The sequence below is a fragment of the Apostichopus japonicus genome, chromosome 1 (genome assembly GCF_037975245.1).
Source record: "Apostichopus japonicus isolate 1M-3 chromosome 1, ASM3797524v1, whole genome shotgun sequence".
In the NCBI taxonomy this organism is placed as follows: Eukaryota; Metazoa; Echinodermata; class Holothuroidea; order Aspidochirotida; family Stichopodidae; genus Apostichopus; species Apostichopus japonicus.
This window is the reverse complement of record NC_092561.1, coordinates 11,056,651-11,078,395: the sequence shown is the minus strand read 5'-3', so window position 1 is coordinate 11,078,395 and position 21,745 is coordinate 11,056,651. Positions and strand designations below refer to the sequence as shown.

The 21,745-nt window shown below is 34.4% G+C and overlaps 2 protein-coding genes across 2 annotated transcripts in view; one reads left to right on the top strand and one right to left on the bottom strand.

The window, feature by feature from the left end:
* LOC139967288 (uncharacterized) overlaps positions 1-16,254 on the top strand; it is a 26,319-nt gene extending 10,065 nt beyond the window's left edge. Inside the window, exons 11-24 of the mRNA XM_071970916.1 lie at positions 994-1,110; positions 1,761-1,865; positions 2,530-2,633; positions 4,260-4,377; positions 4,881-5,033; positions 7,582-7,770; positions 8,202-8,264; positions 8,634-8,807; positions 9,048-9,140; positions 9,805-9,945; positions 10,570-10,723; positions 11,234-11,403; positions 12,211-12,393; positions 12,857-16,254. Of these exons, the coding sequence (XP_071827017.1) occupies positions 994-1,110; positions 1,761-1,865; positions 2,530-2,633; positions 4,260-4,377; positions 4,881-5,033; positions 7,582-7,770; positions 8,202-8,264; positions 8,634-8,807; positions 9,048-9,140; positions 9,805-9,945; positions 10,570-10,723; positions 11,234-11,403; positions 12,211-12,393; positions 12,857-13,027 (1,935 nt within the window). The 3' untranslated portion in view covers positions 13,028-16,254. The remainder of the gene's footprint in view (positions 1-993; positions 1,111-1,760; positions 1,866-2,529; positions 2,634-4,259; positions 4,378-4,880; positions 5,034-7,581; positions 7,771-8,201; positions 8,265-8,633; positions 8,808-9,047; positions 9,141-9,804; positions 9,946-10,569; positions 10,724-11,233; positions 11,404-12,210; positions 12,394-12,856) is intronic.
* On the bottom strand, positions 14,755-21,745 carry LOC139967364 (ciliary microtubule associated protein 1A-like). The gene is made up of 5 exons (XM_071971076.1): positions 21,585-21,745; positions 18,168-18,581; positions 17,335-17,597; positions 16,742-16,847; positions 14,755-16,314 (listed from the first exon to the last, which is right to left on the bottom strand). Exons 2-4 carry the CDS (start codon positions 18,565-18,567, stop codon positions 16,755-16,757), a joined length of 756 nt encoding a protein of 251 aa, XP_071827177.1. The 5' UTR covers positions 18,568-18,581; positions 21,585-21,745; the 3' UTR covers positions 14,755-16,314; positions 16,742-16,754.

The window sequence follows — 21,745 nt, the reverse complement described above, 5'->3', positions numbered from 1 at the left end:
AACCTGATGTGATGTACAAACCTACATGCAAAGCAATGGTTCTTTTGTATTGAAGACAATAATACATGCACAGTAGTATGCCAAATGTATTTTGCTTTAAAATGCACCAAAGTCATTGAAACAGAATGATGGTCATATTTAATGGACTTTTATATATTCTACTCTCTTCTTTGTTAAAAAGACTTGGATGTTAATTATCATTTTGGAAATGGTATTGAAATAGAACAAACCACTTAAGCTATCTCTTCTTTTCACAACCATTCCAAGGTCGTGTGTACAGTGAGCAACAACAGAAGCAGAATCCTTCAGAGAGAAAGAGAGAGATCTACCTGGGGGGGGGCATTGAATGATGGGTGGGGATGCTGATATAGTTTGGGGCAAACTAAGGCCCTTTCTCACCCTCTCCTGTCGAATGGGTGCAGTTTGCTTGTGTAAAGAAATCTGCTAATTGCGCATAATCATATTTAAACATTTAGTTTCTTTTATGCTCCAGTTAAAATTTTGGTAAATCAAATATATTGGAATAACTCTCACATTCACATCAGCAATTAAGTAGGTTTTTATCCATGTTCATATACCTAAGATGCTAAATTGTGACCTCTTTGATAATACAGGTAGACCCCTTTTTCCAAGGTTCTTAAAATAAGTTTCAAATCCCTGATTTCCCTTCCAATGTTTATTTGGGTCTTATAAATAGCATTCCTCCACTTTCTAGACATTACCACTGTCAAAAGGATGAGATAACCAAGGAAAGTTTCTATTGTTTGAAAAGATAATGCAGACTGTCAATTTATTAAAGCAAATTAACTAAATGAATGAAAAAAATAAACATTTGGTCCAAGCCTAATCAAGTACAGACAATAGGTAACTGAAGCATGTCAAAAGGAAACCAAAATGCATCCTCCCCCCCTCACCTCATCTCCACTGTGTGTGGGGCATAAAAATTGGCACTGGTGCTTATTTGTCATATTTTTCTAATTTTTTTTCTAACAGCAACAATGTGAGGAACTGAGACGTAAAATACTACAGATTGAAGATGCATCTGGAAAGTCTATTGCAACCAGAGAAGAAAACATTGACAAACTTGAAAAAGAAAAGCAACAACTTCAGGTAATAAATAAATCTGATGAGAATTTCAGAAGAAATTATGGAGACATTGAATTATGGCAAAAAGTGAAATGGTAAAAAAATCAACTGCCTTCGTAACTAGAACCTTGTATCCACAAATAAGCACAAAAGTTGAAGACTACCATTGATTATATCTGTCAATAACAAGCAACAACTTTTGGAAAATGAGGGCGCTACGGTAAAATTCATCCTGAGGAAGGAAAGTTTGTCAGTAAAATATATTAAATAAGTATTTGCTGCATAATGTTGACACTGAGTTCACTAGTTAGTTATGGAGGATATTGCATTAGGACTGAAGTACTAGAAGTATTTTATCAATATCTGAGTTAGTTCCTAACATTGATTTTCTCTTTTATTCCCACATTTTCATCTTATTTGAACAACACTAGCATTATAGTTTCACTCTGGAGGGGAGGGTGAGGGGTAACCCAGTTCAAATTGCTTCAAATACCATGTTATAGAGATTTCTGTAGTCAGTACTTACTGTCACCTTGCTCATTGTAGTGATTTTCTTTATTTTAAATTGCACAATTTCACCATCTAATGTTTTCGTACAAATGATCAAGTACATAATCTAATTTAATTTGCCTGGAAGATTCAGTGTTTTTCTTTTCAAACAACTTTCAATTAAGAGGAATTTGGAATGTTTAGAGAAAAAGATGAAGGAGGTACTTGAAGAAAAAGATTATTTGCTTAAGAGCATTGAAGAAGGATTGCAACTGACACAGAGAAAAGAGGTATTTTGAATTAATTTCTATTATAAGTATAAAAAATGGTGCCTTTCAATGGTGCCTTTCAATCATAAGGTCCCGAGTTGGAGTCACTCCGAGATTAATGTATGTGGTCCAGTTACAGAGTTGTTGACAGTTCATAATCATGGACGTTAAATATGAATCTAAGAGACTGACTTCGGTCAACTTGTGGCTTTGATAAGCCAATGATGGCTTCTTCGCGAGTTCCTGCTGTAGGAGTTTCTAAAATACATGTGCTAACATCTCTGATTGTGTGTTGGAACCTGAGGACAAAATGCGGGTTCATGATAAACATCTCTCTTCTCTCTTATCTATGTGTGTCAAATAGTGCTGCAGAGATCTGTCTGAAAACAGACCCTATGAAGAACATGTACATCTTATTGAGACATTTAATATTCATATATTGTCTCAGTGTTCTTAATATCTTGGAAGAATTTGTAGGAACCTCCAGGAAAGTATTTTTAAAAACCAGGAATTCTAACACTTGGTGACAATACTGATGATCTTTAACTTAGAGTTGCTTGAAAATAAATTGTAGCAGGTGTGGGGTGATGTGGAAGAAAGCAGGATGGATGAGTGTTCTGAATAAAGAGATAAATTAACAAAATGAAGGTGTTGAATATTGTAGTGCTTAATTGCTTACTTACAGGCTGATATAGCTGCCCTTAAAGATGAACTAAAAGATGTTTTAGAAAGAGAGAAGGCAAGTTATGACAAACTGGATCTACTTAAGAAAGATATGGAAAGGGCAAGGTAAGAATCAGCAAGAGTTTTTCTTTACAACTTGGCATTGGGTTCTTGACAAACCAGTGGGAACAGTTTTAGATATGTAATGCTTTGAGGATGTGAGTATAAGGCAGATACATGGCTGTGTACTGTTGATTCAGCTATTGAAAGTAGAGTAAATATGGTTCCATTTACTGGATAAATATAAAAGTAACCAGTAATCCTTCACATTATAATTATGAGTACAACAAGATTGACATAAAACAATGAATAGTATTCAATAGAGAGAGCGACAAGTTTCAAGACTGCTAACTATAAAAAGAAAATCAACTGCTACAAAGAAGAGTAATTTGACGATCTAGCGTCCTCCAATTTAGCCATCTTTGAAGGTTGAAATGTTTGTGTTGTTGGTGTCATGTCATTATTTCATAGAAATTTCTTCTTTTCTGTTATGTACTTCACAAATTAAAATTTGTTATGATTTTTGGTTTCGATGATAATCGTAACCTTTGCATTCATGATGGCCTGCCTGTATATGTATGTGTGTGTGTGTGTTTGTGACGAGCAGCTTGTAAACACGATATCTGAAGTAGGGAAGGTCGGACCAATTCCATATTTGGTGTGTTGAAGTACCACATTGAGTACAAGAAGCCTATTGTTTTTGTGGAGGTCGAAGGTCATTTTGGGCTATCAAAGGTCAAATTGTGAAAACCTTGTAAACATTATATGTAAGAAGGGAACCTTTGGTACCATATCAAATTTAAGGAGCCTGTTATTGCTTTTGGTGGAGGTCAAAGGTCATTTAAAGTCATCAAATGCCAAACATTTACCTCACTCCCCTCTAACCTGTCTCCCTATACTACCGCACCTTCCTAGACATAATATTGAAAGGGATGCTTGGACAGATCACATATTTGGTATGAAGTTGTTCCACATTGACTACACGAAGCCTAATGTGGGCAAAGGTCAATGGTCATTTGAGTTCACCAGGGGTCAAATTGTGAAAAACATGTTTCACACTATATTTCAACAAGGACAGATGTCATATTTAGTATGTTGATGTATCACATTTAGTACAAGAAGGCTGTTGTTGAGGTCATGAAAGGGTCATTTCAGGACAGCCTGTGTCATTGTGAATTTATTGGTTGTCACATCACACTGTTTTTCACTGTATTACTAAGATCATATATGTTGTACACCCTCACTATACATTGCATCAGATTCATGAAGAAAACTGCCCATGTTCGACATCATCGAAACCACAATGCATTATTGCATTCTGGTTATGTTTTGGAATCAACTGGGAAGAAGTAACCAAACTGTTGGTTTTTATTTTAATAAATAATGGGAATGTTACACAGTTGTTTATACTATTAAAATGCAACCAGTGAAGTTTTTCAAAACAAGTGGATATGGCTTCAAGATACTCATGTTGTAATGTAATACTTAATCTGTCTTGTTTATTCTGTGCATGTGCTTTCCTATAGGTATCCTGATGTGTCTGCATTTATGCTGCATAAGATTTCAGTTGAGTAGAGTTACTCATATAAAGTTCTTTGCATCCAAAGATTACTTAATCAATTGTATGAAAATTACTATTTCTTCACCTGTCTTGCAATCTTTAATAATGATTTTGCATACCATTTGTGTTAGATCTGAAAGTGAAAATTTGCAGAAAGAGAAACAGGCCATCGAAAAAGAGAATTCAGAGCTTGTTGAAATGCTTAAGTCATCTGAAGAGAAATCCAATGAACTGATAAAGGAATTGCAGGTAAGTTCATAGTGAATGAAAGCACCATAACATATGACTTCTTTTGGATCTAACTTCTCAGACCTGTAAATTTTCCTACCTTCCTCTGGATTTTCCCCAGAGTTCAATTTGAAAAGAAATAGAAATAGTTTCAAGAAACTATATAACAAATGGGTTTTATAGTGTTGAAACACTTCAACCTTTTACTTGACTTTAAAAGGAATCATCTGAACTCCCTAGTGATTTGCCATAGTAGACTTTTTGTCTTGCTCCTCAAGTGTCATATTGGTTTTGAAACCCATTATGTGGCAACAGAATTCATTCCTTTGTGAATGGGAAACTCTGTGAAGAGCAAATTTGCTTCTCTCGATTAAAAGAATGCCGTGATAAGGAAGAGATGGAAGATGAAACCTTCTCACTCCTTTATATATATATTGTTTGTATTAGTGTAAGGATGTCAGTTCTATGAACTACTACAGAGCAAAGTATGAATCACTTAATGTTTTGTAATCCTCTCTTTGCAGAGTACAAAAGATGATCTAGCAGCACATAAGGAGCAACTAGAAGCAATGAGCTCTCTAAAAACTGAACTTATGGAAAAGATAGGAAAACTTTCATCAGAGAAGGATGAACAAGACATTAGCAACCAGATGAAAATGACTGAAGGAAACACACAGGTTATTAGTATTAATTTAACTTGGTACATGGGAGGTTGGTTCTGAACTGTCTGGAATGTATTTTTGATTATGAATGGCCAAATTTCCTCATGAAAATATGGTTAGAACAGCATTGTAGAAAGCAATACCATTCACAAGATTTTCACTACCCTGTTTCAATAAAATTTTGATATTTATCTATTACGCCGTTCCCGCACATGCAGGCTTGCTTCACCCTTGATCGACCTATTGAGAGGAGGGCAAATTGCTCCACCCTTTTTTTAGCCCAAGCTTTATTAAGCCACTCGTGAGAGGTGAGGTTAGGACAGCTCAACCTGGGTAAACGTTGTCAAATGTAAATAAACAATTGCTGGAACTTTGTATTATAAAATAATAAGAGGAAATGTGAAAAGATATACATGTTGCTTTGATAACTACTAAAAAAAGATAGGCTTATTCGCATTCTTCATTACATTTATAGCTCGAGATCGAGTGTAAAGCCCAGGCTACAAAGGTTGTGCCACGGTGACCGGTGACCGTAAAGCGTCTAGTCTACACGCCATAACTTGTTTGACGCAAAACTAGCGAAATACACTGATAGTGGAATTTCTTGTTGGGATCTTGCCAAGAAGAAAGTTTGACATTAATGTCAAGTAAAATCATACAGAATAAAACAGGTGTGGACACTTAGTTGCAGCAAAACCATTTGCAGCATGTCTCGAGCCCAACCCAACCATTTTGTGTTAGGGGTTTCTTTTTGGGTAAAGTGTGCAAACAGTTTTCTTTTCATGAGTTGTTGGAAAAATTTTACAAATGCAAAGTTGGCATATCTGGTAGAATAATACTGTTATTTTTAGGTCTTCCATTTTATTTGCTTTCAGATTGGAAACTGTGAACGATTTGTTTTACTTCAATGATTTTTTAATGTAAACCCGGCGACAAGTGGTACCACCCAAAATATTGCTTTTCAGAGATGAACAATGTTTCCCTGCGCAGTGCTTTGACTTTTTCAATAGCTGGTAAACGTCAGCTGTATCAGGAAAGTCCCGTTAGAAAATAGCACATGTGCCCTGCTTGGATGATGTATGCACATGCCGAACAGACTCACTGCCTAGCTGTTGACCGCTGCTCGCATTCTCATACAAGTACAGTAAATGCCTAATCCTTTGCCCACACTTGCAACCATTAAACTGGTATTCTTTCCAACAGTTAGGTTTCAATTACAGTCATGGACAGAAATCAGATGCTATATGCTGATCACATTGAATACGCTCTTAAAACTATGCCGTTATTAAGAACAGAAGAAGAGTGTCTATAAAGTGATACTGAGAATATTTTTAGTACAAAATAGCAAAAATATTTCCCGCGAACCTGGTTTGGAAGTTTCCCAAGGTTTTTCATTCATGCCGCTACGCCTGGTGTTAACTCGTTGAATTGCAGGTTCAAATTGCAGGGCTTATCTGTGGTTTTAATTTTAGCTCTACCTATGCATGCTTGAAGCAAGCCTGCGTTCGTGGGAACGGCCTATATGGTACCAAAACTGAGAAATGAGTTACTTTATTTGGTGTTTAATCTTGTTGGCTTTAAGTAGAACATACAGCTATTTAACCACAACATAATACGCCTTTTCATTGAAGAGTTAACCCCAAGTAAGATTAACTTTCACCAGGTAACAAGTAACAAATGAGAAAACTGTTAAATTTTGAGAAAACTGTTAAATTAAAATGAGAAAACTGTTAAATTAAAATGAGCTAAATTAAAACTGTTAATTAAACTGTTCATTAAACTGTTAATTAAACTGTTCAACTGTTAATTAAACTCTTAATTAAAATGAGTTAAATTAAAACTGTTAATTAAAATTAAAATGTTAAAAAAAAAAAACAAAAAAAAAACTGTTAAATTAAAATGAGAAAAATCAAATGAGAAAACTGTTAAATTAAAAAAAAACTGAGAAAACTGTAAAAAACTGAGAAAACTGTGAGAGACTGACTTTGGTCAGCTTGCAGCTTTGATAAGCCAATTAGGCTTCTTTGCGAGTTCCTGCTTGCAGGAGGATCTAATATACATACATATACATACATACATACATACAATTTGCTCTGTGTATATTCCCAACCAGACACTATGAATAGATAGTTCAAACAATTCTGCAGATTTTGAAAAGCCAATTTCAAGTTAATATCAGTGGTAGAATTCCACCTCCCAGTTGCAAACTTTAGAAACTGCCCATTTGTTTTCTTGGCAAATTAATTAATAGGTTAGATCACTGTATGGAGACAGTCCCTATTGTTCCTAGACTGAATTCCTCACTGCATCACTAAAATCGAGTGAACAAAGTTGCTCGACACACGGTAAATTGTTAATCAATAAATCACATAATTGGCTGTGAAATGACAAATGTAATGACACAGAATATTGTGGAATTATATGAAATTGCATAGGGTTCTATCTCAAGTTTATTTAATGCTCTTTAGTCATTATATGACTTGGCTCTTTCTTATTGTCTATCCTTTTTTATATTTACTAAGTCATTGAACTTTTTGTCTTCTTATTTTCCAATTTGTTCTAGATTGAGAAGCTGGAAAAGAACCTTCAAGATTTGGAGAAACAATTAGCTTGCTTGACAGAGAAAAACAAGTCTTTACAAGGTCAAATCAGCCAGAAAAACAAACTGATAAAGGAACAGCAGCAAGAATGCAAAGTGATAAAGACAAAAAATACTGTTCAGACAAAACAATTGTCTAAGCTTCAAAAAGAGGTAATCAAAATCTTCATTATTGATGATATTTATAGCTATTAAACATTTTTACATTAATTATGCATATGATGAGGATTGCATTCAAAGAACATATGGAATACAAAACATACAGTGTACTTTAAACACTTTCATGCAATGTTTGTCATTATGCTTCTTGTTATTTCCAAAGTATGCATTGAACATAAAATCAGCATGCTGCAAGGTTTGCCAAACATCTAGAGAAATGATTTCCTGCCTGTCTCTCACATCAGTACATTAAATATTTCTGATTGCTGAGGGGATCAGTTTGTATGATAAAATCTAATCAAATATTCTGAATATCTTTAAATAATAGTATTTATTTATTAATATTATACATTTATTCATCCATAATTTTTAATAATTTTTTTCATAGATTTTATTACTGATTCACTCTGCTTCCCCTCTGACAGGTTGAAAATTTGAATGACAAGATTACTCAGCAGAAAGAGTTGAACCAGAAACAAACAGAAGAGGTCAGTATATATAGGCCTACACATAAAGTACAATTTGAGGTTTTATAGTATACAGGAAAAAGTCCTTCCAACAGGCCACAATTATCACTATTTTGGTAAGACAACTTAAAACCACACATCAAACTGTTACTACAATTGGCATGTTTCTACAGAATGTGACAAATTAGTTATATACAAAGCTTCCCCATTTCTTCAGCAGAGTTCAAACTTGACGATTCCAAACACCTTGAACCCCACTTCCTCCCTGCACATATCCCTGTTCCCTAATTTTTTGGGTAATTCCTGGAGCATTCATTGTGTTGGTCCTAATTACAAATGCTCATGTACCTGATATGTTTCTTATAAATATCTCTTTTTCATCCCTGATAGTTGAAAGCAACTAAATTGCAGATAAAGGAACAAGAGAAGGAGATTTCTGAGGCAGAAGTGAAACTAGCAAAACGGACGCAGGAATCTGAAAAATGTATCAAAGAACATGACTCAGCAAAAGCAGCATGTGAGCAACAGATGAAAGAAGTTGGAGCGACGCTAGACAGATACAAGGTCATCCTTCTGTCCTACATTAAGTTACATTAAATAATGTTAAATAACCTGGGGATTTTCTTGACAGGATGGTGCTCTCTTGATCCTCAGAGGAAAAGGAAAGGCATACACAAAGAATGTTTAAATTGCTCTTTACTGATATATTAAATGGCAATAAAACATTGTATCACTTTCTGCTCATATTGTTTAATACAACCATGAAAATAATGATGTGACCATGTTAGATCTCTCTCATTGCAGTCTGAAAATCAGAAGATTGTTGCTCAGAAGGATAAAGAAATTGAGAAACTGCAGATACAACTTACAAAGGAATCCACAAACAAGAAGTCAGAGGTTAGTAGTGTAAAACCTTACTGAAACGAAATGTCTCCCTATTGTATATACAAAAAGAAAGAAAATTAAATATGTAATTTTGTTGCAATTAATGAGATAATCCATGTCTGAAGAAACTGTTATATTCAAAATGTTGATGAATAGTCGGTATTATTTACTGTAGGACCACAACACTTACCTACCCTAAATACCGATATTAGAATAAAGGCAGAATGAACATTATCATTAACAGGTAATTCTCATCGAAACCTTATTCCACTTTATTGAACAATTTAAAAAGTTAGAATACAACGTTCAAACTGAATGGAAGTTACTGTAGTGAATCTAGTTGGTAGTGGAATGAAAGTAATTTTGCTAGGGATGTGTATCCAGGACCTTCAGGATGTAAAATTAAATCAAGTTTAAATCAGTTTTTAGTGTATTGTTACTTAGTACGTTATCATTCTATTTTATTCATTTCTGTTCATAATGATATCTCTGCATTTAAGAACAAGGATGTCTGTATCAAACTTGGAAAGATTGTTCTTACAAATGCTACTGAAATTACTATCTCTGATGCTGCAGTTAGATAGTCAATAGTCAGTTATAGTTGCATGCAGATTTGGATGAGACCAACTGGTTTAACATAATGCAAAAGAACCATTCTTATGTCCTTCCTTTATAGGAGAAAACATTAAATAAGCAGGCTGAGGCAGAAAGAAGGAATTTGAAGAATCTTGTGGAAAAACTTAAAAAGGAAAAGGAGAAGCTCCAAAATGATGGCCAGTCTAAGTTAGATGAAATGATTAAGCAAATGAAGGAAAAGGTAATTGGACAATTAGTTGGTATTCTTTTATTTCATTTAGCTGTCCTGGAGTACTAATGTTGGCATTGTCATTGTATATTTAAATGGAAGTTGTTATTTTTTTGTTTTAATTACTTTCACTTTCTGCAGTTAGTTTGAGGAGGTTTACCTCAATTCACATGACCTGCCCTCCATTAGATTTTCTCCTGCTTATTCAACAATAGTGTGAGTTATTTAGTATTGCAGATTTCCCCCTTTAAACACAAGTTATCTAAAATCCTGTTAGGAATAAAACATCAGGCAGAAGAGGTGATTGTATATGAGCCAACAAGGTCAGGGATGTACTGTATTTGGACAACTCCAGGTAACATATACCAACTAGTATGTTGTACGATTTGCAAAACGTAAAATGGTTGGGTGGGGGAGGGGTGAAGCATATGATGTCCTAGGGTCTCATTGGTGTTGATCTGCCACTGGTCTGGCTGATTACTTTATATGCATGTAGAAATCAACTTACGCATGTCAACCTTTTTGGGTTGATAAGCACTTTGCTGATATTCGTTTCCTTCTTTCCAGTTGATTACTCTGACACTTATAAAGGATCTACATACTTTACTGTTTGAATGGTTTTCATTTATTAAACAGGAAAATTTATTAGCCACCCAGAAGAAAGAATTAGATGCTCTAAAGAAAAGTGAGATCCCTGCTCCAAATGTTTCCAAGTCACCTGTGGAAACAATTAAAACTCCAAAAGAACCAAAGAATGCTAATCTTGGCACACCTAAAACACCTTTGTCTGGTAAGCTTTGAAAACATATTTTAATACTGTATTTACAATTGTAGCATGTATTAAGCTTAAGTAAGGAATAGATTCCCTCCTCATTTCCAGATTACTTGTGCAAAATATTGTTTTCAATCATTTTAAAGTGACGTCTTGTTGTCGTTGAATGAAACATGATTTTGTAGCATTTTGGAAATAGTGGCTAAATCTTATGTTTTCTTCAGTCTGTTGAAATATTAAACAGACCAAACCAGCCACTAATTGGATTATCACATGCTTATATAGTCAATACTTTGTATAAAGAAAGAGAGAAAAGTCAATTTTCCATAATAGCACGTCATTAATTAAGTAGCCATAAGGAGAGTTTTATTTTATAATATAAGTGATATTTGATTATTTTATTGACTTAACCATACAGACTTTATTGATTAAATTAGACACTTACCTAATTGATTTAATTCTATTGTACCAATATAATTACAGCCATTGAGTAAAGGTATCCTTGATTTGTCATCTTTTGGATAATAGTGAGGCCTGTGACTCCCAGGATGAAGACACCAACACATGGTATCCTTAAGAGTGGAGACACTGCTAGTGCTAAGAAGAGAAGCCGAGTAATGTTTGCCCCAGATAAACCAACTGATGAAGAAGATGGCACTGACTCTGATTCATCCACATCTCAACTCATGGAGATTGAGGTGGGAATTAAACAAATTTATACCAGAGTAAACATCCATGCACTAAATATTAACCCTTTCTTGCTCCAGAACTTTATGTAGTTCAGCTCGCATACGTAATTCTTCAATTGTTTGTAGTTGTGGCAATATTTGCAAAATCCTCCGTTTGCTAATTGTCTTTAGTAATACTTGTCTATTGAACAGCAATTTAAATAGTGTTTATTTGACTGTAAAAGTATTCACTGTCTTCTATACCAATCCAATCTGTGGAACGTCACAAGACAATGGCCTGGCATAACTTTGAAATGGGGCAGGATAAATGTGCCACTTGTTGGCTAGAGCACCAATGGCACATATTACCTAAATTACACAATTGCCCAAATTTAACTTCCAAAGAGCATGGATGAAGTAGGTTCCTATTTGTTGCTTACAAATAGTAATCTTGATATTAAATTGATTCCTGAGCATCAAAAATACATGTTAGGTGCCCAGCCTTTCTTATAAACAAGGTGTCACTTTTCTGATACAAGTATGAGCAAAGGCATCTAAAGCAAAGAGATATTGCAACCTTTGGACTATCGGAAGATTGTTTGTTCCATGACACCCATTGGTACTTTTGAACCTGTAAGACCCTACCATAAGAACTTTATCACAATTTAAATGAACAAAAACTCTACACCTTCACAAGTTTTAAGGCTAGATATTTAAATTTTGCAAGTGTTTTATAATTGGTTTTATGAATATGTTCTGCATTGATATGCCTAGTGTTACCATGAATGCTGTTTTGAAGTATTGTCTTTTGAGCACCAATTGTTTATTTTCTATTAGTTGGATGATGTTCCTTTTCCGCCACTTCAAGACAAACCAAAGAAGAAACAAGTTCCAAGTCAGACGGTTACTCCTATTCATGTTCGCCCTTCTCCTTTCAAATATGGTAAATCTTCTTTAAAGGAGAAAAATTTACAACTGGTACCACCAGAGAAGACATATTCAACAGCACCACAACATGAGGTAGGTGCAGTGGTTAATCTGAGATTAAGAAATGAATTCACCTACATTACATGCTCATGTTAATAGTATGATTTTTTATATATTTCATAAGTTGTGAAAATTTGGGAAGCTGGGATATTGATTAATGTCATGTTTGTGTTATTTTCATTCAAAAGACACAATTATTTTCACAGTTTAAATATTCAACCATTTCTTTAATTTGTTTATAACCTGCCAAAATATCAGTTTAATATTTTCATGCTCATATTCTCACAAATAGACATTTTCATGAGGGTATGTGCAACATCAGTGTTGTGTCCTCATCCATCATTTCATTGGAAATTGTATCCTACTCTCTTAAATTACCCCCCCCCCCTAAGAATGCCCCCTTGATACATAAACATATTTCAAACACTACCTAAATCCAGTGGTCTGTGCTTGCCAAATCAAGTCTTCATTGGTGCATTTGTTTCTCTTATTTTAGGGCCAGTCTGAGAAAGCAAATACCAGGAAGACTCCCAAGAAAACCTTTTGTGTCAAAAGTTGGGGTGACTCCCCTTACAGGAAGAAGAAAAAGAGGATCACTACTAAAACATCCAAGAAAAAAGATGTCTCTTGGTTTGAAAATGATGCAGTATTTGGATTTATTGAGTAGTTAATAAAGATATAATCCAATCCCCCCCCCCCCTCCCCTCAAAGAAAGAAAGCCAAATGAAACATTGGTGAAACTTGCATCCAACTCCTACATGGCATTCTCAAGATGTTGATAATTCGACACAGATTGTACAATAAGTGAACTCAAGAGTAATCAGGTGTGATGTCATAGTTACACACTGAGCAACATTTTACAAATTTTACATTAACTTCATTGTTTTGAGCTTGAATTTGACAGTGGGGTATCATTACCCCAATGATTGGTGTATCCATATGTTAATGCATTCCAGCTTTGAAGAAGAAAATTGGATCTTCAATTTAAAAACACAAAACAAATATGTCAGTGCTTGCAATGATTCACACCTTATCTGCTTCCAAATCGCTTTTGCTGCTAAATGTGTTAACTTCAAATGTTGTCATCTCAAATACAGTACTTGGGAATTCTATGCAAATTTCACCAGGATGTTAAGAATATGTTCTTCTTTCATCTGTTTAATGTTATTTTCCACTGTACATCTTTTTAATTTTGATGTTGAAGACCATTCCAAACCATTGCTATCCATTTTGGTTGTATTTCTATACTATTGTCTTGACTAGCAATCAAATGTTACAGACTCACCTATGGTAGTGGCACTAGTAAACATACCATTAGCATATCATAAGCAATGCAAACAACTATATGAATAGCAATTGATGGCCACAAATGCCATCTTCAAAATTTGTTACAAAGGAAGAGATTCCCTACCAGGTAACTATCTGAATTAAATATACTTTTTTGACATAGTTTACGATTTTTTAAAACTAAGGATCCGATTAGCAATTAGTTCCTGAATGAGGAGATGATCTGATGATTGATTCAGTCGTAAAGTGTATTCCAGATATCTTGAAAATTGAAGTAGCTGTACCTGTAGTCATTTTATTATAACAGATCAACACTAAACTTATACCTAGAGTCAACCTTTGATAATTGAAATTGGATATCGGTTAATCTAGAGATTGAAAAGTAAACAAATCTCTACTTGAAATTCCCAAAATGTGCAGATTTATTAATTTCATTCCTCTGTTGTTTGGAGATGAAAGGTCTCATCTTTCTGATTTGTGGTCTTAGATGAAAGCAGCTGGACATTACCCAAGTAACATGTTCTGCTTCCAATGTGCTAGATTTGCACTTAACAGTGTTCCATATGAAGACAAGGCCCAATCAGGTGATAATTATCCTACAAGTTAATAACAGTACCAACAAAACAACTTGTTCTGTTACATTTAAACACGGCTGAAGAATGTAAATTAGCCATGAAAGTGTCATAAAGAATAGGGAAGGTCCCAATAGTTGGCTGTCATGGGAGCACTTTCCCAAAATTGTGAACATCAGTAATTGAAGTTTATGAAATGTTGGAAGAGATGTTCTATAGAAAACACAATCAGCAACTTTAAGATATCAGTGCTGCATTAAAACTTTCAAGACTTTTTCTTGTTCAAAATATTCTTTGTCTTTTGCTTCATCACATATGAAATGTTGCCTTGTTTTAATTTTTTTTAAATTACTTTACCAAAATGATACAGATGTTGAAGTATGTGTAATAGAAAAGTTACTGTAATAAAATGCATGGAAATAAAGTAATTTATTAACGATTGTTATTTGCTCAAGTTACATTTTGTTTTATGTTAGAGAGTTATGTGATGGACAGAACTATTTAATATTATTTATGAATCTTTTATTATTCGTGAATTATTTATGAATCTGATACAGATGTAGGAGTATGTGTAATAGAAAAGTTACTGTAATAAAATGCAAAGAAATAAAGTAATTTATTAACTATTGTTATTTGCTCAAGTTACATTTTTTTCTTATGTTAGAGAGTTATGTGATGGATAGAACTATTTAATATTATTTATGAATCTAGAACTATTCTATTATATTTATTAGAAATTAAATGGTAGATTCTGTTGAAATGGTTAAGTTTACATTGCTCTTGAACATGTTAGTAATATGTAAATAACTATCAACATCTCATGATGATATAAGATCTCAGTTGTTGCCACTCCTCTAGCCAGACTTTCATTTCAGCCAGTTAATCCTTGTCAAAAAAAGAATATAGGAATGATACGATAAGACATTACATTTGGTCATTTACTTCTTGTTCAACTTTTTACAAACTGTACACACTTCTATAGCACGTCCACTCAAAACGTCAATGGTTATATTATATAAAAGTTGAGGAAAATGTTGCATGCACAAGGTAAAAATGCTATTCTTAACTTACTTAGCATATCCAAGGGATTTAAATATAATTATAAATTTACCTCAGATGCAGAAAATAACAATGTTGTACATTTTGCACAAAGTAGGTTGGATTATGTGGCTGGTAGAGCTATTGGTGTGCAACCTCTCTGATTGTTTACCAGTTATGGTATGAAGGCAAGGCTAATGTCATGAAAAGTGACACAACATAACATCATCATCTCAAACTAATATAAAAAAAACAATCAACTTTGCACCAGTCTCTGCCAAATAATAAAATGTTACAAATGAAGCACTCCCACAAGTTAGACCATTGAAAGTCATATAAGCACTCGGAGCAATTGTAATATAACGCCATGGCACACTACAAAGTCTGGATCAGCATCAAGAGCTTGCAAAGTATATCATGTGACACATTGGTTACCAAGTGTACAAGGCATGTTACACAGTGTACAAGGCATGTACCCTGTCACATAGTATAGCTCTCATGGGCTTACATGAAACACAGTTTAGCCTCTCATTCCTGCCTACTATGTTACCACATATGTAATGCAATTATGTTCTATATGTTATGCCATTCTAATTATTGCTACATAGTGATCAACCCTCCATTATATATATTGAAAGGAAGATCCTGGAAGTGTTGTCATTGACTTTATAAAGATTATAAGAACCAAGTTTGAGCATGATATGGTAATAAAGTCAATTATCAGTGATTCAGTTATCTCAATGATACACTGCTAGCACTCTTTGCAGCACCATGTTTCAAAAAATGAGGTAACTAAACAATATTAGTCTTCTCTTATAATTTATGTACAAATATTTACAACTCACAAACACAGCTTGTGTCTTTCAAATGTATTGTCCATTACATTAACATGATTTCAAATTGTATTCAGTGATGATTTCTATTCAGTTTTCAAAAATTGTTCTTAAAAGTGTTCCTTCTTTCTCAAATTCTTAATATATCTGATTCTTTTCTCCAATTTCTGGCTTTGTTTCCTTCTTCTGCTTTATGAATATTTGACAATATTCTTCAACGAAACCTGCAAATATGAAAAAAACAGAATGAAAATATTAGATTTTTTGGGAAAAAAAATTAATTTGTGCAATGATAGTAAACGCAATGGTTGGAGGTTTTAATTTTGCCGTACCAATAACATGTGTGAGCTTATGTTATTTTAAAACTCAGTTAATTTACAAATACTTGTTGTTAAGCAAAACCACCATGGGCAGAACGTTTATGTAATATCAAACATGAACATTTCTTTCAGCTGATAACACAGCTACCAGTTGTGAATATAATTTCCCCCACTATTTCATGCATATTATACCTACATTAGATGAAATAACTTGTTGCTGGGGCACAGAGGGAGCAACACAGTATTTCAGTAATATTGATACAAGGAGGCAATATCTTTTTGTGCTAACATACCCAGCTTCTGAAACTACAGTATACATTATTGTACTCACCATTTAAAATGCATTAGTCTGTTGGTTCAAAGATATTTGGCGTTGTATATTCTGAATGCTTGATTCCAAAGGAAAAGGATGGATACTTCTGCTTGTTAATGTTAACCTGGAAAAAAATAATTCAGTTTTAAATTTGAGTATGTGCATATTCATCACCTTTTGTCATGAATTGAATTATTCTTGATTCCTTGATAAAAGAAAAAAAAGCACTACTAAGTTGGAGTGTGGGAGTACAAAACATGTGGAACTTACACACAAAAACATCATTATCATCACATAGAAATAATATTAATTCTCAAGAAACTAGTTCTTATGGAGCCCTGGTTTCATACAAAGTTTATAGACGATTAAGATAGGAGACCAAGAGAACAACACTTTTCTCAAAGTAAATGAGCTGGAGAGTCAGTGGACAACAGTTATCATAAATTTATGTGAAATGCATACATGAGTATGATCCTCCTATTATAAATATGCAATTCATCAACATTAACTAAAATGACTGGGTTTTTTCAAAGCATTCAGGCAAGTCACACTCACTAAGACACCTTAGGGTGTAGGTGAACACTCAAACAAACAAATTATAAAATAATTACCTTTTCTGGACTGTGCTGACCAGGTCCTGGTTTACGTGTGGCATCACTAGGCATAACATTCCTTCCTGTCATGGAGTACTGTGCACTTTTCATTTTGTAAATACTAGGATTGGTTACATTGTATGTACATGGGCCTGGTGTCTTCTGCAGATCAGCATCAAAACCTCCAATCTTACTCCTTCCAGTCATAGAATATACTGGTGCTGAAGACATAGCGATGGAACGCCCACCAAGAATTTGCGGCAATGAATAGTTGTTAGGTGCTGTGGGCAAGACAAAGCAGTGAGACTTATTACACTTTGCGATTGTAAGTGAACATTTATGTCCCTTTTTCCTTAGGAGAGCAAAGGCGATTGTTAAATATTCTCTCAGCAAAATGCATGACACATTAACTTAAGGTATTTGTAACTTTCTATTGTACATAGGCTTTTATCTTTATTTCTTTATATCTTTGTAACAAAACCTCCCACCACTGTGGAGATAGACTAAACATTTTTTCAGATACAAAGAAGTAGAACTAAAGTAATTTTACAAAGACACCATAGAACCACCAGTGATTGGATATTTGATGCTGTTCATTACTTAAAAAGAGTTCTACTGACAAATATCTGTGGATGTCAAAATACTGTATGCTGTTACACTAACACAGATTTCGGTAATTCGAATGACACCTTGCCTTCATATATTTTACAATAGCAAGCACCTTCATAACTTTACGTTCCTAAGTAATAAGTATGATGGCTGGGTTAACATGTTAACTGTGTCCCTCCTTACACATGGCAAGAAACAGTTTTAATGGTATCATAATTTATATCACAAATAGCACCACTTACCTGGACATTTGTCAAACTTTGAACCTCTTGTCCTGCCACCAAAGGAATATGCTGGAGCTGAGAACTTTGCTGATTTGCCTGCCTTCTCTGGAGAGTAATTTCCTGGTCCTGGGGTGCTGAATTGCTGGGGGTCTATTGGGCGACTGTATAGAGAATAATGAGGCTCTCCATTGCTGCCAAATCTAGATATCCTTGGGTCCACTAAGTATCTAGGGCCAGGGCTGCAATCATCTGTAAATTTGCGATGCCTCACGCCAAAGCTGTAAGCTGGTGCCTTTTTCTTTCTGATATCATGCTGTGTGGTGCCTGTGTTGCTTGGTAGGGCATATCTGGGGCCAGGGCTGGCAAACATGGCAGCAATGGGTCCCCTTGCTTTTGTTGGTTGGTAAGTATCAGTCATTTTGTTGTTGGTTTCTGTAAAGAAATGACTCCAAAGTTAAGCACAAGCACACAATGTTAAAGCATCTTATGGACATTTAAGGTACTTCTATATAATAACACTTTCCACGACAATCTCCACAGAAAACCCAATTTGCCCTACAGGTAAGGTAACCATAACCATACAAACTCTTAAAACATGAGAGCCAAAACAGCGAATGACATCCAATACAAATATGATGGTCAGCACAATTGCCAGTATAATAAGCTACTACATTTCTCCACCTGCACATTAACTCCAAAATTTCCACTTCTAGAAGATTAAATAAAACTTTGCTAATACATGAAAAGATTGTTGGATTACATAACCTTGCACCACTCTGACCAAGGAAAAATACCATCCACATGTTTAATAGAACACTTTTCAATCTTAAGGGATCTACCTGGTTACAACCATATTGCTGCTCCTAGTTAGTAAGTTTTAAATATAAATTGAATTAAAAAATAATTTTGTGTTCCATAATTCTATTCAGTTAAATATCGTTTCTGATGAGGTTTTGAAAATTTCAATGCAAAATGCAACATTTATGGTAAGCAGCAAACCATGCCGAATTATTGTTTTAACATTTTGTACATGGTACCAAATAAACAAATGTGGTGAATGTATTGCACTCAGCTAAATATGCAGTGTATCACTTCACGATATCAAACATTACAGTGTGAAAAATGCACATCTAGAATAACACATCTTGTGGTCTACAGATGATATAAATTGTTATTTAAAGCAAAGACCCAAGACCCACGGTTACTGTGGTTTGGACATTATCTATTCTTCACTAAATTTTTAAAATTTTATTCAAATAAAAGTCTACGATTGACATTGCTCTTACAAATGTCGGAACCATCAGTTCTGCTCATGTTTGTCTGCTCAAAACACGTCCTCCTAAGGGATGAAACTGTATTCAGTAAAACATGCTAAATGTGTCTCTTATCCAGAATAAATATCATTTCAAAATTTTCTTTACACTTTTATGAACATTGAATGGATGCATGTAAAACTCTTACTGTAGCAATAGTGTTAACAACTGAATGACATAATCTACAAATAATTTGAATTTATGTTGCATAAACAACATACTGCAGCTTGCAACTAATGCCAATGTAGTTGTATACATGCTTGGTCTATCCAGGGAGTTGTTATCAACTTCCTGATCTTTCAACTGAACTTCTGGCTTTAATACACAATGAATTCCTCTGTGTGGAAATCATCTCAAATTACCATAGTGGGTCTTCCAAGTGAAGTTTACACTTTGCTGCTTCAATTACAATCCAGTTGGTGAAATTGTTACAGTGTGGTGTCTGACATTCATGGTTGAGTGGTTATGATACATCACAAAGGATATACTGTGACTATAGTGGTCAGACAAAATGAAGTGTGGACAAGTAATTGGTCATCTGAGCCTTGTTTATGGGAGAATTGACCACTGCAGATATCTGGACCAATATAAGGTCACTTAAGGACAAACATGATGACTTTCATCAACTTTTATTTATTGAAGATGTTTCAACATGTCAATAGTTTAATTACTTACACTCGATTGGAGATCAATTTTATCACCTTGAAATGATAGTTAGGCTGAATGATTGTTGAGGTGTTTTAAGTAATACTTTGTAAAGCTTCTTCAGTACTGACACCAACAGGTTTTTTTATTAAGACTTTCTACATTAAGAGCACCAATTGAAAACAAACAACACTCACATGTACACCACAGCCTTGCCATTGTTAAATGCAAAGTTTTTCTTAGTAGCAGCAACATAAAGATCAAATAAATGTTAATTTCTGAGTACACGATCTGGAATGTCTATGGAATTTAGCTAGTAGCAACAACATACTGATCAAACAACATTGATTTCTGAGTACATAATCTGGAATGTCTATGGAATAGCTAGTTGCAACTTTTTTAGTGACATTCTTAAAAATTCAACAACTCATTACATCATCCAAACCTTGAGTCATGTTTCATAACTGTTATGCTGATATCATGTATGTTTTTTTAGATAAAATTTTAATGAGAAAGAGAATTATGCCTAGATACTTGTTGAGGTCTCAAGTGAAAGTTCTCTATGCACAAAAATGGTCCAAATATTGAGCATGCGTTAAAAACATAAATATATGTTTAATTTTAGTAAGTGGGGAGGGATGAGTGTGGGGGGGGGGGTAATGCTTGAAAGTGCCTCAGAATACAAAACTGATGTTTTCATCTTTTAACTTTATCAACTTCACTTGAGAAGACCTATTTCTGTTAATGCTGTTTGCATAAAAGACAAACATTTTCTATCAACACTGCTACATGTATAACACACAAAGTTAGGTAACACATGATGTATTACTAGGCTAGTAGGATCCAACCATAGTCAAATTGTCATGTAATGAGGCTACGATAGCTACATATGTTAGCAAACAAGGTTAGTAATGGTTAAGTGTTGTTTTGTATTCGCCTATTTCGGGGGCTTCGAAAATTTGTAGACATCTTTCCATTGGACCACAATAACACACTGCTGTAACGTGTCTAACTTAGATGGAGCTGGGTATAACAAACAATGCTTTACTTAGCAACGAAGTTAGAATCAGCACCATTGGGCTCAAGCCGAGACATAAAACTGTCTATCCTCTAAGCTGCAGAAAATAGACCGTACATACATAATGTAACTTTGTTAGGGTCTCAGCCGGTTCCAAGTCTGCCTAAACTAAGGGTAAATAGGTCCCTTAGTCTTAATGCAACTCGTTAGTTGTACAAGCCATCAATTTTATATATCAGAAGTTGTAACGATAGTTGTGTTATCGTCATGGTACTACATATTGTTCGCAAAGCCACGCCACGTCTCTATTCCTATGTACGCGAAACGTCCCATAGAAGAATGGGAACACCACAATTTTTATAGCAAAATATCTCACCATACTAATAATATTTTCCATTGAAAATACGCCAAAAACTATTTGATACAATTAGTTGAACTGCTTTATGAAAATTAACTTACCAAACGGCAGAAGAAAAGAAAAATTTGGCTTCGTTTAGCAGTGACCGAGAAAAGTCAGAACTGGATTCCAAGTACACGTCTTGTTTCCCCAATGTATCTTACGAGATTATTGCATTGTACGCTGCACCGTAGACCAACACAACATATGTAACAATACACCA